This window comes from Anomaloglossus baeobatrachus, chromosome 6 (assembly GCF_048569485.1).
Source record: "Anomaloglossus baeobatrachus isolate aAnoBae1 chromosome 6, aAnoBae1.hap1, whole genome shotgun sequence".
NCBI lineage: Eukaryota > Metazoa > Chordata > Amphibia > Anura > Aromobatidae > Anomaloglossus > Anomaloglossus baeobatrachus.
The window spans coordinates 335166344-335184877 of record NC_134358.1 but is presented as its reverse complement, the minus strand read 5'-3'; the positions used below and the strand labels follow the sequence as shown (position 1 = coordinate 335184877).

The 18534-nt window shown below is 45.9% G+C and overlaps 1 protein-coding gene across 5 annotated transcripts in view; it reads right to left on the bottom strand.

Moving 5' to 3' along the window:
• Window positions 1–18534, bottom strand: part of NR4A3 (nuclear receptor subfamily 4 group A member 3) — a 310256-nt gene that overhangs the window by 103820 nt on the left and 187902 nt on the right. For all 5 annotated transcript variants that reach the window (XM_075314955.1, XM_075314958.1, XM_075314959.1 and 2 more), the window contains one exon: window positions 12111–12313. In XM_075314955.1, coding sequence (XP_075171070.1) covers window positions 12111–12313 — 203 coding nt within the window. The remainder of the gene's footprint in view (window positions 1–12110; window positions 12314–18534) is intronic.

Below are 18534 nucleotides of genomic sequence, written 5' to 3'. Positions count from 1 at the left end.
GGGTTTGTGTCCTAGATCATGGCTCTTTTAGCAGGACAATAAACTAAACACAATTCAAGAATCACATAGAAAAAGATTGGAAAAAGTGCTGGAGAGTTCTGAAGTGGCCAACAATGAAGTTTGAAACTAAAACTCATTGAACACCTGTTGAGGGATCTTAAAATTTCTGTTAGAAGGCGCCTTCAAATATGAGAGACCTGGAGCAGTTTGCAAAAGAAGAATGTCCAAAATTCTACTTGAGAAGTGTATGAAGCTTGTGGATAGTTAATGAAAGTGATTTATTGAAGTTATGTATGCCAAAGAGTGTGCAACTAAATATAAAATTCAGGGTGCCAACAATTTGCATCTTTGCAATTTGCAAATTTGCATCAATTTGCAAATTTGCAATTTGCGGGGGCATCCGCTACGTCTTGAGGAAAGAAGGTTTAATCATAATCACAGACGAGGATTCTTTACTGTACGAGCAGTGAGACTGTGGAACTCTCTGCCGCATGATGTTGTAATGAGTGATTCACTACTAACATTTAAGCACTAGCCTGGATGCCTTTCTTGAAAAATTTAATATTACCAGTTATGTATATTAGATTTTATGACAGGGTATTGATCCAGGGAACTAGTCTGATTGCCGGATGTGGAGTCAGGAAGGAAATTTTTTCCCCATTGGAACTTGTTTGCCACATTGGGTTTTTTTTTGCCTTCCTCTGGATCAACATGTTAGGCTACGGGTTGAACTAGATGGACTTAGAGTCTCCCCTCAACCTTAAAAACTATGATACTATGATACTATGAATTTTGTCCTGCCTATTTTTCGAGTCTTGTGTGAAAGTATGTCCAATTTGCCTTTTTTTCTCTGTTCCAATACACACAAATGAAATAAACATGTGTATAACAAAACATGTGTAATTGCAGTAATTTTCTGGGAGACATACCATATTTTTTATTTTATAAGACGCACCAGATTAGAAGATGCACCCCAAATTTACAGAAAAAAAAAGAAAAAAAAATGGCGTCCGTTTTAAAATCTGGTGGCGTCTTACAGCGGAGGAGGAGCGGCAACGGTGGTGGAGTGGGGGTCACAGGAGGCAGGGGCTGTGCTGGAGCACAGTGATGCTGTGGGCGGTGCAGAGAGGGGCCCAGATACTCACAGTGGGCTGTGGCTCTGCCTTGGGGCTGTGGGTGCTGCTCTGTCCTGAGGCAGTGGGCGCTTATTTTTCAGGATTCTCTATATTATCAGATGTAGGTTTACAATGACAGCTACAAACTCTATACACAGCTAACACAGGCATCCATTATTCACAATAAGCGATATCACAATAAACTTTGCATAGGCTCATTAGACACTTCAATACAAAAGAAAGAGTGGAGGTCTGACCATTGTGGCTACAGTTAGGTCCAGAAATATTTGGACAGTGACACAATTTTCGCGAGTTGGGCTCTGCATGCCACCACATTGGATTTGAAATGAAACCTCTACAACAGAATTCAAGTGCAGATTGTAACGTTTAATTTGAAGGTTTGAACAAAAATATCTGATAGAAATTGTAGGAATTGTACACATTTCTTTACAAACACTCCACATTTTAGGAGGTCAAAAGTAATTGGACAAATAAACCAAACCCAAACAAAATATTTTTATTTTCAATATTTTGTTGCGAATCCTTTGGAAGCAATCACTGCCTTAAGTCTGGAACCCATGGACATCACCAAACGCTGGGTTTCCTCCTTCTTAATGCTTTGCCAGGCCTTTACAGCCGCAGCCTTCAGGTCTTGCTTGTTTGTGGGTCTTTCCGTCTTAAGTCTGGATTTGAGCAAGTGAAATGCATGCTCAATTGGGTTAAGATCTGGTGATTGACTTGGCCATTGCAGAAGGTTCCACTTTTTTGCACTCATGAACTCCTGGGTAGCTTTGGCTGTATGCTTGGGGTCACTGTCCATCTGTACTATGAAGCGCCGTCCGATCAACTTTGCGGCATTTGGCTGAATCTGGGCTGAAAGTATATCCCTGTACACTTCAGAATTCATCCGGCTACTCTTGTCTGCTGTTATGTCATCAATAAACACAAGTGACCCAGTGCCATTGAAAGCCATGCATGCCCATGCCATCACGTTGCCTCCACCATGTTTTACAGAGGATGTGGTGTGCCTTGGATCATGTGCCGTTCCCTTTCTTCTCCAAACTTTTTTCTTCCCATCATTCTGGTACAGGTTGATCTTTGTCTCATCTGTCCATAGAATACTTTTCCAGAACTGAGCTGGCTTCATGAGGTGTTTTTCAGCAAATTTAACTCTGGCCTGTCTATTTTTGGAATTGATGAATGGTTTGCATCTAGATGTGAACCCTTTGTATTTACTTTCATGGAGTCTTCTCTTTACTGTTGACTTAGAGACAGATACAACTACTTCACTGAGAGCGTTCTGGACTTCAGTTGATGTTGTGAACGGGTTCTTCTTCACCAAAGAAAGTATGCGGCGATCATCCACCACTGTTGTCATCCGTGGACGCCCAGGCCTTTTTGAGTTCCCAAGCTCACCAGTCAATTCCTTTTTTCTCAGAATGTACCCGACTGTTGATTTTGCTACTCCAAGCATGTCTGCTATCTCTCTGATGGATTTTTTCTTTTTTTTCAGCCTCAGGATGTTCTGCTTCACCTCAATTGAGAGTTCCTTAGACCGCATGTTGTCTGGTCACAGCAACAGCTTCCAAATGCAAAACCACACACCTGTAATCAACCCCAGACCTTTTAACTACTTCATTGATTACAGGTTAACGAGGGAGACACCTTCAGAGTTAATTGCAGCCCTTAGAGTCCCTTGTCCAATTACTTTTGGTCCCTTGAAAAAGAGGAGGCTATGCATTACAGAGCTATGATTCCTAAAACCTTTCTCCGATTTGGATGTGAAAACTCTCATATTGCAGCTGGCAGTGTGCACTTTCAGCCCATATTATATATATAATTGTATTTCTGAACATGTTTTTGTAAACAGCTAAAATAACAAAACTTGTGTCACTGTCCAAATATTTCTGGCCCTGACTGTATGTACATATGTTGTTTCCTGAAACAATAGGAAGTATGACTCTAAAAAAGCCCCAGTGGCCAGTGTGAAAATTGCAAGTTTTCTTTTTAATACAGATTGTACTATGTAAAAAGGAAAAGAAAACATTGCCAAAAAAATGTAAAAAATATATACCTAATTAAACAATAGGACATTTTCTAATGATAACTTCTCTTCAAATGGGTACTCCAAAGAAATATAATAAAACTAAATAACTAAAGTAAATAAAGTACATTTAAATAGTGCAAATTTTAGTAAGTACCTTTATTTAACAAAAATGTACCAAAGAGGTAACCTTTAGTTAGTGCACTGTCAGGATTTGAAATATGTCATCTCCCTGCAGTTTTCCAGACGTCCCACATCTTAGGACAGACTGCGTAAAGACATCTACTGGAGACAGAAATCTATTGAGGGGAGCATCCTGTCAGGTATTGTGATCCTCTGTTCACCGAACCGACAGAACAAGCGGAAGATAGTTTGTATAGTTTATTCCATGCCTTCCTCCTGCCCTGCAATAAACTTGTCAGGTTGATAAAATAAATGTTCATCCTAAATCAGCTAGAAAGGTTATACTGCTTTAGTCTACACTCTGCTCCTATGTTTGTTCTGTAAGGTTCAGTGAACAGAGGAATGTGTATTCATGATACCTGACAGGACGCTACCCTCGCCCGATGTCTGTCTCCAGCAGACGTCTTTATGCAGCCCATTCTAAGACATGGGACTGCTGGGAAACTACTGGGAGCTGACATATTTCAAATCCTGATAGTACACTAACTAATGTGATAACACGCTTGGGGATCGCCTTTGCTGGGTTCAAAGGGCACGTATTCACCTCAGGCAGACAGCCGAATTCAAGGTGTAACTGACGCTTGGTCAGGTTTATTGCAGTGAAGCATAAACAAAAGAAAAACACCAACAAAATAAATCCTTGCCTGTCCGCCGCTAACTATATACGGTGATATCCTAACTACAAACTGGAGGGCTTCTCCCTTCCAGCTAAACCATACAGACATCAAGCACTGCTCCAACTCACAAGTGTCTCCTACACAGACAGACTTACTGTGTTGCCCAGATGGAGACCCTCCCCCAACTTCTCAGACTCCTTTTACATCAGTCCTTCACCTCCCATTAATCCATTAGCAGCCAGGTGATCCTGACCAGGCTAAGTCACATAAGACCGATACCGGGGTGAGATATACCTGCCCTCATCCACTAATCCCACATGAGTCTCACACTAAAGATTTCCTTTTTTGTATATTTTTGCTAAATAAAGGTATTTAGTAAAAAATATGTACTTGATTTATTTTAATTATTTATTATTACACTAGAAGGTGGCCCGATTCTACGCATCGGGTATTCTAGAATTTACGTATTGTGTAGTTAATGTATGATTTTTGTTATATATATATATATATATATATATATATATATATATAGAGATGTTGTTGTGTGTAGTTACCAAGTGTTTGTGTAGGCGCTGTACATGTTCTGGGTGTTGTCTGGGTGTGACGGGGGGTGAGAGCGGTGTTGTATATGTGTTGCGTTGTTTGTGGAGCGCTGTGTGTCTGTAGCGTTGTGTGTGTGTTGCGCGGTTTGTGTGTGTGTGGTGTGTTTTGGGGGGAGGTATGTTTTGTGCAATGTGTGTGTTGTGCGGTATGTGCGTATATTTGTGTGTGCCGCGGTGTTTGTGTTGGGTGTTGTGTGTGTGCAGCGTTGTCTGTGTGTGTGGGTGTCTGTGTAGGGCAGTTGTTTGTGGTTCCCAGTGTGTGTGTGTGTGTGTGTGGTGTGTTGTGCAGTGCGCGCGCGTGTGTGTGTGTGTGCATCAGCCTCTCTTCTCTCAGCCTACCTCTCCCAGCCTCCCTCCTCCCAGCCTCCCTCAGCATCAGCCTCCCTCTCCCAGCCTCCCCAAGCATCAGCCTCCACCAGCATCAGCCTCTCTCCTTCCAGCCTCCCCCAGCATCAGCCTCCGCCAGCATCAGCCTCTCTCCTTCCAGCCTCCTCCAGCATCAGCCTCCCTCTCCCAGCCTTCCCCAGGATCAGCCTCTCTCCTCCAAGCCTCCGTCCTCCCAGCCTTCCCCAGCATCAGCTTTCCCCTCCCAGCCTCCCTCAGCATCAGCCTTCCCCAGCATCAGCCTCTCTCCTCCCAGCCTCAGCCTCTCACCTTCCAGCCTCCCCCAGCATCAGCCTCTCTCCTTCCAGCTTCCCTCAGCATCAGCCTCCCCTTCCCAGCCTTCCCGAGGATCAGCCTCTCTCCTCCCAGCCTCCTTCCTCCCAGCCTCCCCCTCCCAGCCTCCCTCAGCATCAGCCTTCCGCTCCCAGTCTCCCCCAGCATCAGCCTCCCCAAGCATCAGCCTCCACCAGCATCAGCCTCTCTCCTTCCAGCCTCCCCCAGCATCATCCTCCCCTTCCGAGCCTTCCCCAGGATCAGCCTCTCTCCTCCCAGCCTCCTTCCTCCCAGCCTCCTTCCTCCCAGCCTCCCCCTCCCAGCCTCCCTCAGCATCAGCCTTCCGCTCCCAGTCTCCCCCAGCATCAGCCTCCCCAAGCATCAGCCTCCACCAGCATCAGCCTCCTTCCTTCCAGCCTCCCCCAGCATCAGCCTCTCTCCTTCCAGCCTCCATCAGCATCAGCCTCCCGTTCCCAGCCTTCCCCAGGATCAGCCTCTCTCCTCCCAGCCTCCTTCCTCCCAGCCTCCCTCAGCATAAGCCTTCCCCTCCCAGTCTCCCCCAGCATCAGCCTCCCCAAGCATCAGCCTCCACCAGCATTACCCTCTCTCCTTCCAGCCTCCCCCAGCATCAGCCTCCACAAGCATCAGCCTCCACCAGCATCAGCCTCCCTTGTCCCAGCCTCCCCCAGCATCAGCCTCCCCCTCCCAGCCTCCCCCAGCATCAGCCTCTCTCCTCCCAGCCTTCCCCATGATCAGCCTCTCTGCTCCCAGCCTCCTCCAGCACGCCGTGCTCCTCTGCCGACACTCACACACCCGATCGCATCCACTCACACACACCCGATCGCATCCACTCACACACACCCGATCGCATCCACTCACACACACCCGATCGCATCCACTCACACACACCCGATCGCATCCACTCACACACACCCGATCGCATCCACTCACACACACAGACACTGACGATATCGCACATACGCGCTGATACTCACAACATCCGGACATACCACATGCCTCTGGCCATGTGATCCTCCGTCAGGTCCTGGAAGATCACAACAGCACAGTATCGAGGCCGAGAAGCAAGCGATATCGCCGGATGCTGTGAGTGTGTGGATGCGATGTGAGGTGTGTGTGAGGTGTGTGTGAGGTGTGTGTGAGGTGTGTGTGTGTGAGAGTGAGTGTGATCTGATGTGTGTGTATGTTTGTGTGTGTGCTGTTATGTGTGTGCGTGTGGATCTTCCGCTGCAGCAGGACCTTGATGCGCTTTTAACTATGCGAGCATGGTTACCAACGTATCCACACCACTCCCGTGCGAGCGGGGGCCGGGGGGTGCGGGGGGAGTACAGTACTCACCTCCGTGACAGCCGTGTCAGTTCGGGGAATGCGCGGGGGGGTAGGGGGGGGGGGAGTACAGTACTCACCTCCGTGACAGCCGTGTCAGTTCGGGGAATGCGCGGGGGGAGGGAGGGGGCGGGGCCAGAGCTAGCGTGCATTGCGTGAGGGGGGCGGGGCGTGGCCGAATTGCCAATGCCTGCAGGGTGCCGGGGCGAGAGGCCAATCTGTGGGGGGGGCGGAGCCTGGGCGAGCGGCTGGCCAATCCGTGTGGGGGCGCAGCCTGGGCGAGCGGCCAATCGGTGTGGGGGGCGGGGCCATGGCGAGCCCAGCGGCCAATCAGCTTTGTGTCACCGAAAGGACACAATTTTGGAGCATGACAGACAGACAGATAGACAGACAGACAGACAGAATAAGGCAATTATATATATAGATTTCTCAGAGTAACCCTTTAATAAAATTTTGTTGTGTTACTGGAAGCATGGCTACAGGGAGAAAATGAAGTTGTATTCTTCATGCAATGCATGTGTGCAGGGCAGGCTGTTTGTCAAGGTGTGGGGGGAAGTGATAACAGTGCACTAGTGACTCCTGCAAACAACCTACTGTGTCCAAACAAATGGAGGCAGGGAGAATATACAGTGGGTGCGGAAAGTATTCAGACCCCTTTAAATGTTTCACTCTTTGTTTCATTGCAGCAATTTGGTAAATTTAAAAAAAGTTCCTTTTTTCTCATTATTTTACACTTTGCACCCCATATTGACAGAAAAAAAACAGAAATATAGAAACGTATGCAAATTTATAAAACAAGAAAAACTGAAATATCACATGGTCATAAGTATTCAGACCCTTTGCTCAGGCACTCATATTTAAGTCACATACTGTCCATTTCCTTGTGGTCCTCATTGAGATGATTCTACTCCTTCAATAGAGTCCAGCTGTGTTTAATTAAACTGATAGAAGATGATTTGGAAAGGCACACACCTGTCTATATAAGAACTCACAGCTCAGAGTGCATGTCAGACCAAATGAGAATCATCAGGTCAAAGGAACTGCACAAGGAGCTCAGAGACAGAATTGTGGCAAGGCACAGATCTGGCCAAGGTTACAAAAGAGTTTCTACAGTACTCAAGGTTCGTATGAGCACAGTGGAATCCATAATCCTTAAATGGAAGAAGTTTGGGACACCAGAACTCTTCCTAGACCTGGTTGTCCAGCCAAACTGAGCAATCGTGGGTGAAGATCCTTCGTGAGAGAGGTAAAGAAGAACGCAAATATCAGTGTGGCTGAGCTCCAGAGATGCAGTAGGGAGATGGGAGAAAATTCCCCAAAGTCAACTATCATGCAGTCCTCCACCAGTCGGGCCTTTATGGCAGAGTGGCCCGATGGAAGCCTCTCCTCAGTGCAAGACATATGAAAGCCCACACAGAGTTAGCAAAAAAACACATGAAGGACTCCCAGACTATGAGAAATAAGATTCTCTGGTCTGATGAGACGAAGATAGACATTTTTGGTGATAATTCTAAGTGGTATGTGTAGAGAAAACCAGGCACTGCTCATCACCTGCCCAATACAATCCCAATAGTGAAACATGGTGGTGGCAGCAACATGCTATGAGGGTGTTTGCCAGCTGCAGTGACAGCACGACTGGTTGCAATTGAAGGAAAGATGAATGCGACCAAGTACAGAGATATCCTGGAAGAAAACCTATTCCAGAGTGCTCTGGACATCAGACTTGGCCAAAGGTTTACCTTCCAACAAGACAATGACCCTAAGCACACAGAAAAAATAACAAAGGAGTGGTTTCAGAACAACTCTGTGACCATTCCTGACTGGCCCAGCCAGAGCCCTGACCTAAACCCAATTGAGCATCTCTGGAGAGACCTGAAAATGGCTGTCCACCATTGTTCACCATCCAACCTGACAGATCTGGAGAGGATCTGCAAGGAGTAAGGCTATGTGCCCACGGGCGCTCGTACCTGAGGATGTATCCGCAGGTACAAGCGCATGTTTCCCGCAGTTGCCCGTCGGCGTCCGCAGCTATTTTTAGCTGCGAGATTACAGCGGAATAGCTGCGGGAAACATGCGGACATTCATGCGAATTACCTGCGGACGTCCCGGCCTCTATCTCCATAGTGAAGGGCCAGGACACCCGCAGGTAATTCCGCATGAATAATTGACATGCAATTATACATGCGGACATCCGCAGCATGTTCGGCAGCCGCACTTTCCGCAGCGTGGACACAGCACTCCCCATGTCCCATAGGATAACATGGAGAGTGACTGTACATGCTAAAACCTGCGGATTTATCTGGAAAATCCAGATAAATCCGCATGTTTTCCACGGCAAAATCCGCAGATGCAAGCTCCCGTGGGCACAGAGCCTAATGGAAGAGGATCTCCAAATCCAGGTGTGAAACACTTGTTGCATGATTCTCAAGAAGACTCATGGCTCTATAAGCTCAAAAGGATGCTTCTACTCAATACTGAGCAAAAGGTCTGAATACTTATGATCATGTGATATTTCAGTTTTTCTTGTTGAATACATTTGCAAAAATGTCTATATTTCATTTTTTTCTGTCAAGATGGGGTGCAGAGTCTACATACATGAGAATTTTATTTTTAATTTACCAAATGGCTGCAATGAAACAAAGAGTGAAAAATTTAAAGGGATTTGAATACTTTTTGTACTCACTGTAAGGGTACGTGCACACAATGCGTTTTTTTGACGCTGCGTTTTTGTGCGTTTTTGGCCGCTAAAAATGCACAAAAACGCACTTGCGTCGAAAAAACGCGGCAAAAAACGTACGCGTTTTGCCGCGATTTGGTGCGTTTTTTTGCTGCGTTTTTGCTCATTGCGTCCTTATGCGTTTTTTATCAGTGAACAAAAAAAAAAGGTCTGATGTCATTTCCTTCTTCAATGTGTTCTTCATTCTCCACTAGTGTATGCAGAAGAGCAGACAGCTGCAGAACTACAAGGCTCAGCATCCTCCATCCAATAGTGTATGCAGGAGAGCAGACAGCAGCTGTCGAACTACAAGGCTCAGCATCCTCCTTCCAGGACTGTATGCAGGATTTCTTTGCCCCCCCAAACAAAAAAAATGACGTGGGCTTCGCCATATTTTTGTATGCTAGCCGGGTACAGCAGGCAGGTACGGGCTGCCCCCAACCCCCAGCTGCCTATTTGTACCCGGCTGGGAACCAAAAATATAGGGAAGCCCTTTTTTTTTAAATTATTTCATGAATTTCATGAAATAATTTAAAAAAAAATGACGTGAGCTTCGCCCAATTTTTAAGTCCAGCCGGGTACAACTAGGCAGCTGGGGATTGGAATCCACAGTGCAGGGTACCCATGCTTTCTGGGCACCCCCGCTGTGAATTGCAGTCCCGCAGCCACCCCAGAAAATGGCGCTTTCATAGAAGCGCCATCTTCTGGCGCTGTATCCAACTCTTCCAGCTGCCCTGAAGCCGGGTGGCTCGCCGGGTAATAATGGGGTTAGGGCTAGCTGTATAGCTGGCCCTAAGCCCGAAATTCATGGTGTCACGCCAATATTAGACATGGCCACCATGAATTTCTAGTAAAGATAAAAAAAAAACACAACACACAGAAAAATATTTTTATTAGAAATAAAACACAACACAATTAGTGACTCCATCTTTATTGAAATAAAGAACCCCCCTCCGCAGTAATCCTGGGTCAAGGGTCCCGCGCCATCCAATCCGGATCCAATATCATCTGATCGGTTTGCTGGAAGGCAAAGCGATCAGATGATGTGTCAGGTTCTAGGGGCTGAAGCACATCACACATCAGCTGATTGTATAAAAGCCGATTATACAATCAGCTGATGCATCGGTGCAAAAAAAAATAAAAAAAATAATACTCACTTATGTGCTGATTACCGGCAGCTCCTGCAGCGATGGGGCGGGAGTCTGATCCCGTCCGATCGCTGCAGCAGCTGCCGGTAATCAGGGATGAAGTCTCCTGACGCATCCGCTGATACCGGCCGGGCGCCCGCGTCACCGCGATACTTACAATCACCTGATGCGTCAGGTGACTGCATCAGGTGATCCATCGCCAGGTCCTGCATCCATCGGAGCTTTCCCGGCCGTCTGCACACAGCCGGAGCGGCGATACCGTGAGAGGAGATGGGAGCGGGCATGGCACCGGGAGGCTGCAGACAGGTGAGTATAACTTTTTTTTTTTTTTCTACTGTTAACTTTTGTTTTCGCAGCCGCTTCCACCTCCCGCCCAGACGGCAGCATACATGCACAGGACGGGAGATGGAAGCGGCGGTGACGGTACCGGGAGGATTCACGCTTCTGTATATACTGACAGAAGGAATCCTCTTCCTGTACACGTCACTTTACTACCCACCTCCTGCGTTTATAGCTGCGTTTTTGGTCTTAGAAACGCACCAAAACGCACCTAAACGCAGCTATTTGCGTTTTTCATTGCGTCTTTCAACATCCCATTGCACTCAATGGATGAAAAACGCGGTGAAAAACGCTGGAATAATTGACATGCTGCGCTTTTGTGGTCACCACAAAAACGCAGCTGAAAAAAAACGCTGTGTGGGGACAGCAAAAATGAAAACTCATAGACTTTGCTGGGGAAGCAAAGTCATGCAGTTTTGAGGCCAAAAACGCACCCGAAAAACGCGCAAAAACGCCGAGAAAAACGCACTGTGTGCACATAGCCTAACACCATTTGAGCAATGTAGCCATGTACTCAGTAAGATAGGTAAACAAGATTAAAACATTGTTTACCTGCAGACTAACATTATATCAACAAGGAAATAGTTTTGGAGGTGACATGTTCTTTTTAAATAGCGGTACTATTGGTTGTAGATAATGAAGAGTACAGTTGCATGCGGATACAAAATATATATTGATCAAATCCTAAGTATATATTGACCAAAGGCAGGATAATATGAAGTAAGAAGGTAGTTGGTGTGTGTGCTTAATTATTTTCTTCAAGTGTAATGGAAATCCAATAGCAGATATTTAATGAAAGTCGCACAGAAGGGATAAGGCCTAAGGTGATATAAGTTATTTAATTTATGTTGGAATAAAATTATCTCATTTCAGTATTATTTTGCCCGTTGTATAGTTCAATACACTCTTATGAACCAGATTAAGTAATTAGACAGAAATGATTTGTTCTTTTTTAATGGGAACATAGGTCTATAGGGGCTGCCTTGCGCATCAAATTGGAATTGTCAAACAAATAGTCATTATGACAATATAACTGTGCTTATTTTTCATTTAATTTAGTGGACCTCCCTGAATAATAAGGGAAACTTTTAATCTATATTGATACTATGTTTAGATACCTAATAACAAAACTTACATTATAATACGTTTACGCTCATCAATCCTTTCCCTTTTATCCCTGTATTCATAAATACTTGGAATTTGTGGTGAACACAGGTATTGCTTTAATAAATATTTCATCCCACATTAATTATTGGGATGTTTTCCTATTATATCATTTTATCCTTAGGCTATCCTACATTCCAATTACAAACTATATGATTATTAAACAATTCACACATATTACCTTATTGAAAGTCTCAGTACAAAAAGTTCCAGAAATGTTGTTTCAAGCAATAATAACTGGTCATCTTTTGAAAGGTCTGAAAATCCTGGTAGCTTTTGTGCCCATTTTTTTGAAATTTCAAAGGAGACAGAAAGAAGGCTATAGAATTGCTGAATGTGTTCTGTATCTGTGCTTGTAGCAGCTTGGTCACTATCAGCAGAGTACTATGTGCAAAAATATAAATACAAAGTTAGTGATTTGCACAAAGTTAGTTCATTATTCATCACATCATGGTTAATCTATATTTTTATAATCCATATATCACACTATGAAAAATGTAGGTAATTTAAAGATCTTATAAACTGCAGTCTATTATCTAAGTGAATAATGTTAGTGTGAATTCATTATTCTCATTTATATAAGGTTCATGTGGGTTGCTCGTGGTTAATAACGCCTTACCTCTTACCCAGTACTGAACATTGTGGAGTATTTGCAATGTCAAAAATAAACTGAAATTTTTCATTGTTATACCATACAGAAAACCTGTCAAGCCCCTTTTGCCCTCCAACCCAGCAGCATTCACATGTGTTCGCCAAAATTCCCTGCTTAACCGGCCCTATATAATGCTATTTACTAAAACCTATGTTTAAAAAAAATATTTATAATATGTGCTGTTCCTATGCTAATTAGGCCTTTGAGCAATTGATTGGGTGATAATTTTCCCAGACTAGTAGGCCCTCTTTCCTTAGCATAATTTCCATGAGCCGTCATTATCACAGCTCTTGGGAATATTGGTCATGAGTGCAGCTCATTTCAGCAGTGTCAGTGCGCCTCAGAAGCCGGGTGTAGGCACCCAGGCTTCAGGGAGCACACTGTGCATAATTGGAAGTGCATAAGCCTGTTTTCAACTTTCTGACCAGATGAAATTTTTTCATTCTAACCAGTGTCAATTTATATGGCCATAGACCTGGAAAGCTTCAATATACACTGGAAATCAAAATAAGAGAACAACACATAATTTCCTAAATGTTTAGGTCAGTGTGTAGTCCTATGTGATTATATCCTAACATGAGTAAACTCACAGTATTTTAAGCTTATTTCATAAAATTAATTTTTTCAAAAACACATAATAAAAAAGTAAATGAGATAAATGAAAAAGAATATGGATGAAAATTAGAGAACACTTTTAGATTCCTGCAAGTTATTGGTGTTAGTCTGGCACCTGGTGCTAATTTCCTTAATTAACTTACAAACCCTATGTAACTGGGAGTCTAACTTTCCAGTATGCACTAACCTTGCAAAAATGGTGTGTCGTTCCAAATTGACTGAAACCCTCCGGTAGCAGGTTGTTCAGATGAATGCCAAAGTTGTGACCCTATCAGCCATACCAAGAGATGTTGGTCGTTCTAAGTCTGTGATTTCGAGAATATTGCATTTTTACAACATCATAAACTCTTTCAAGTCCCCCAAGAAGGCTGGTCACCCTCAAAAGACAAATGCAAGAGAGGACAGGATAATGCGGAGAATCTCCATGGGTAATTGTTTCAACACTGCAGTTGGAATTGTTTGCCAGTTCAGCACTGAACATTGTCAGGATTTGCCTCGTCATACAGTGTCACAACGTTTAAGAGTATTTGGACTCAAGCTGACTCTGCAGTGACCAAACCTCTTATTAGCAGAAAGAATGAAAAGGTTAGACTCACCTTTGGTGAGGAGCATGTTTTGTTGACAGAGGAGAATTCACAGTTCATTTTAGTGATGAAAGCAAGTTTAATTTATTTGGGTCTGATGGGAAACATTATGTTCGTCGCCAAACTGGGAAATACTGAACCCAAAGTGTGTTAAGAAGTCAGTGAAAGGTGGTGGAGGAAGTATGGTTTGGGGAATGTTTTCTGCAGCAGGAATTGGACCTATCATACAGCTACATGACACAGTAGTTGCAAGGGTGTATCAGAACCTTCTTCAACAATATGTGGTTCCTTACTTGCATTCATCATTCAATCAGCCAGCAATTTTCATGCAGGACAATGCCCCCTGTCACACAGCAAAACGAGTAAAGCAGTTCCTTGAAACAGAAAACATTGAAAACAATGAAATGGCCAGCCCAGAGTCCTGATCTAAGCCCAATAAAAAACCTCTGAAAAATGTTTGGTGACAAAGTTATGGCCAAGAAACCCACAACTGTGAAAGAACTGTGAAAGAGACTGGAAGAAGAGTGGACCAAAATCACACTAGAGCATTGAGAGAGACTAGTGATGTCCTGTGGCCGCAGATGTGCTGAAGTCATTCAAAGAAAAGGCCTGTACACGTCCTATTGATTGGTGACTGTTGTTACCTTCAGAACATGTACTTATAATCTGTCTCTGTGCTACAGTCTTTGTTGTTCTCTAATTATGATCATCACATTTTGGGTAAAATAATGGTTTTATGTTCATAAACTTTGGATCTTTTGTAAAACAATGTTCTAGTGGCATGGTGTACCTCTTACAAAACAAAAACCTTCATAGGTTGATCAATGTAGATTATATTATTTCTGAAAAAAGTAAGTGATCATACCTTGTTCTCTGATTTTGATCTCCAATGTATTCCAATGATTCTGAGATTATTTTTTGTAACACATTGTACTATATGTTAAAGTTTGGTTATGAATTGCATTAATTTTTTTAAAACATTGAAAATTTGACAAAAAATGTGAAAATTTCACAATTTTCAGTTTGAATTTGTATGCCCTTATACTAGATCGTTATACCACAAAAAATAGTTAAAAAATAACATTTGCCACATGTCTACTTTATATCAGCACCATGTTTAAATATATTTTTTTCTTAGCAAGTTAGAAGTAAAAGTTTATCAACAATTTCTCATTTTTCCAACAAAATTTTCAAAACCAATGTTTTTAGGTACCGCATCACATTTAAAGTGATTTTGAGAGGCCTATTTGACAGAAAATACCCAAAAGTGAAAGCATTTTAAAAACTGTGCATCTCAAAGTGCTGAAAACCATATTCACGAAATTTATTAACTCTTTAGGTGCTTCACAGGAACTAAAGCAATGTGGAAGGAAAAAATGAGCAAGTTACATTTTCCTACAAAAATATTACTTTAGCCTTAAATTTAGGATTTTCACAAGAATAAGAAAAGAAAATGGACTTTACAATTTGTTGAGCAAGTTCTCCTGAATATGTGTTAGGGCCAGGTGGACGGGCAGACCCAGGAGGTGGATCCACTGGGCTGAACACCTCACCGAAGGCAAGGTGCCCGGTAGCCGGACAGTCCGTTCAGAGGTGTGGAGAGTAGAAGTCCCTGGGACCACGGAGTCACTGAAGGTAGTCCGGGTGACGGAGCTCAGGTTCGGAGGCCGAGATGACGTCAGGCAGAGTCCGGAACTGACGGAGCGAGAAGACGGGTCACCACAGGGATCGGAGATGGTATGAACTGACGGGATGGCAGACCGTCACCGTTCGGGGATCGTCAGGACCGGTTGGCGAGGCAGGAGCGGCTCTAGGAGAGAGATAGGTAAGTATACCACAAGACACAAGGAGACCTGACTCCTAGCTTAGCAAAACACGAAGAACAGGCCCCGCCCACTTGGAAAGGATCTCCCTATATACCCTGTACCTGATTCTTCAATATCCTGTTTGAGGACACTGGCCCTTTAAGAGAGGGTCAATGACCGCGCGCGCGCCCTAATGCGCATGCGCGAGGCCCGGGTGCCAGAAGCCAGAGCAGGGAGCGGTGAACAGGAGGCAGGAGAGCCGGGCTGGAGCAGAGTTGCCGACGGGCGCCGGGAGCGGGGACCGGGCTGCCTGGGGACCGGAGGTGATGGGGCATGGAGGCTGTGGAGCGGGGGACGCCTGGCAGAGGAGCCGGGGAGCGAGGCAGGGAAGCCGGGGAGCGTGGCAGGGGAGCCGGGGAGCGTGGCAGGGGAGCCGGAGAGCGTGACAGGGGAGCCGGGGAGCCGGGGAGCGTGACAGTACCCCTTCCCCCACGCCCCCCTCCCCGCAACCGGGACAGGAAGGCACGTATCAGGGGAGTACCCACATTCTCCCGGGGTTCCCAGGACCTATCCTCAGGACCATACCCGGTTTTCATGGCCACGATATCCCTTACCGCATAGATGTCATCATCAGCAATAGGAGGAGGAGCAGAACTGGCAGCAGCGGAGAAGGGACCAAGGACAACCGGCTTGAGCAGGGAGACGTGGAAGGAGTTGGGTATTCTCATCGTGGCCGGGAGCTGCAGCTTGTAGGAGACCTCATTTATTTTGCTGAGGACTTTAACCGGCCCGATGTAGCGAGGACCCAGCTTGTATGATGGTAGCTTCAATCGGACGTACTTGGAAGCAAGCCAGACCAGATCTCCTGGAGAGAAACACGGAGGATCCAGACGCCTCTTGTCTGCGTGTCTCTTCATCCGCAGGGAAGCACGTCCAAGGGACGTCTTGACAGAGTCCCAAATTGTTGTAAAGTCACGGACTACAGCATCAGCAGCAGGGACATCCGAGGAAGAGGATACAGGTAAAGGGACGGAAGGCTGAAGTCCGTAAATGACATGGAAGGGAGAGCTGGAGGAGGACTCACTGACGTGGTGGTTATGGGAGAATTCTGCCCAAGGAAGAAGCGTGGACCAGTCGTCGTGATGGGCGTTAACGTAGTGACATAAGAAGGAGGTCAAGATCTGATTGACTTGTTCCACTTGGCCATTCGACTGAGGATGGTAGGCTGAATAAAAGTCCAGAGTCACTCCCAGATGTTTGCAGAGGGCCCTCCAGAAGCGGGAGGTAAACCGAGTTTCTCTGTCGGACACAATGTGTGATGAAAAGCCATGCAACCGGAAGATGTGCTGTATGTAGGCGTCAGCGAGTTCCTGGGCAGAGGGCAGTCCAGCCATAGGGACGAAATGGGCCATTTTGGAGAACCGATCCACCACGACCCATATGACTGTGTGTCCGGAGGACAGGGGCAAGTCTGTAATAAAGTCCATTGCAATGTGTTGCCACGGAACGGAGGGTATAGGCAGAGGCAGAAGACGACCATATGGCAGGTGTTTGGGCGTCTTGTTCCTGGCACAAGAGGAGCAGGCTGAGACAAAAGAAGCGACGTCCGTACGAAGGGATGGCCACCAGTAGTGACGTACAATTGTACTCCATGTCTTCTTCTGACCAGCATGGCCGGCTATTTTCGAGGCATGGCCCCAGTGCAACACTTTTTCCCTGTCAGTCTCAGAGACATAGGCCTTCCCAGACGGTATCTAGGCCAGGGTGACAGGAGCCACCGGAATGATTTTACTTGGGCAGATGATGGGCTGGGATGTCTCCTCCTCCTGTTCCATGGGCATGAATGACCTGGACAAGGCATCTGCTCGCACATTCTTGTCCGCGGGTCGAAAATGGAGCTGAAAATTGAACCTGGCAAAGAACAAGGACTACCTGGCTTGCCGTGGGTTCAGTCGCTGAGCAGACCGCAGGTATTCCAGGTTCTTGTGGTCCGTGTAAATGATCACGGGGTACACTGCTCCCTCCAGAAGGTAGCGCCATTCCTCCAGAGCCAGTTTGACTGCCAATAGCTCTCGGTCACCGATGGTGTAGTTGCGTTCAGGCGCTGAGAAGCCCTTGGAGTAGAAACCGCAAGTAACCATCTTCCCGGAGGAGGACTTCTGCATGAGCACTGCTCCGGCTCCCGAGGAGGAGGCATCCACCTCCAAGGGGAACTGTCGGTTTAACTCAGGACGGTGGAGCACAGGGGAAGAAGCAAATGCCTGTTTCAGGGAGCCAAACGCGGCGTCGGCCGCAGGTGACCAGTCCTTTGGATTAGCCCCCTTCTTGGTCAAGGCGGAGAGAGGTGCAGTCAGGGCAGAGAAGTGAGGGATGAACTGACGGTAATAGTTTGCGAATCCAAGAAAGCGTTGGATTGCCTTCAGTCCGGAAGGAGGGGGCCAGTTGAGAATGGAAGAGACCTTCTCCGGGTCCATCTGCAGACCGGTATCGGAGATTACGTAACCCAGGAAGGGAAGAGAAGACTGCTCGAAGACACACTTCTCGTACTTGGCGTACAGCCGATTCTCTCTCAGTCTTTGTAGTACCAGCTGCACGTTCTCTCTGTGGGTCTGGAGGTCCGGAGAGAAGACCAGGATATCATCAAGATACACCACCACACAGACGTAGATAAGGTCCCGGAACACGTCGTTCACCAATTCCTGAAAGACTGCTGGTGCGTTACACAGGCCGAAGGGCATCACACAGTATTCATAGTGCCCATCGCGAGTATTGAAGACGGTCTTCCATTCGTCCCCAGAGCGGATGCGGACCAGGTTGTAGGCACCACGAAGATCCAACTTGGTAAACACACGAGCTCCTCTAAGCCGATCAAACAATTCGGGGATGAGCGGCAGGGGGTATTTATTTTTCACGGTGATTTGGTTCAGTCCCCGGTAGTCAATGCATGGG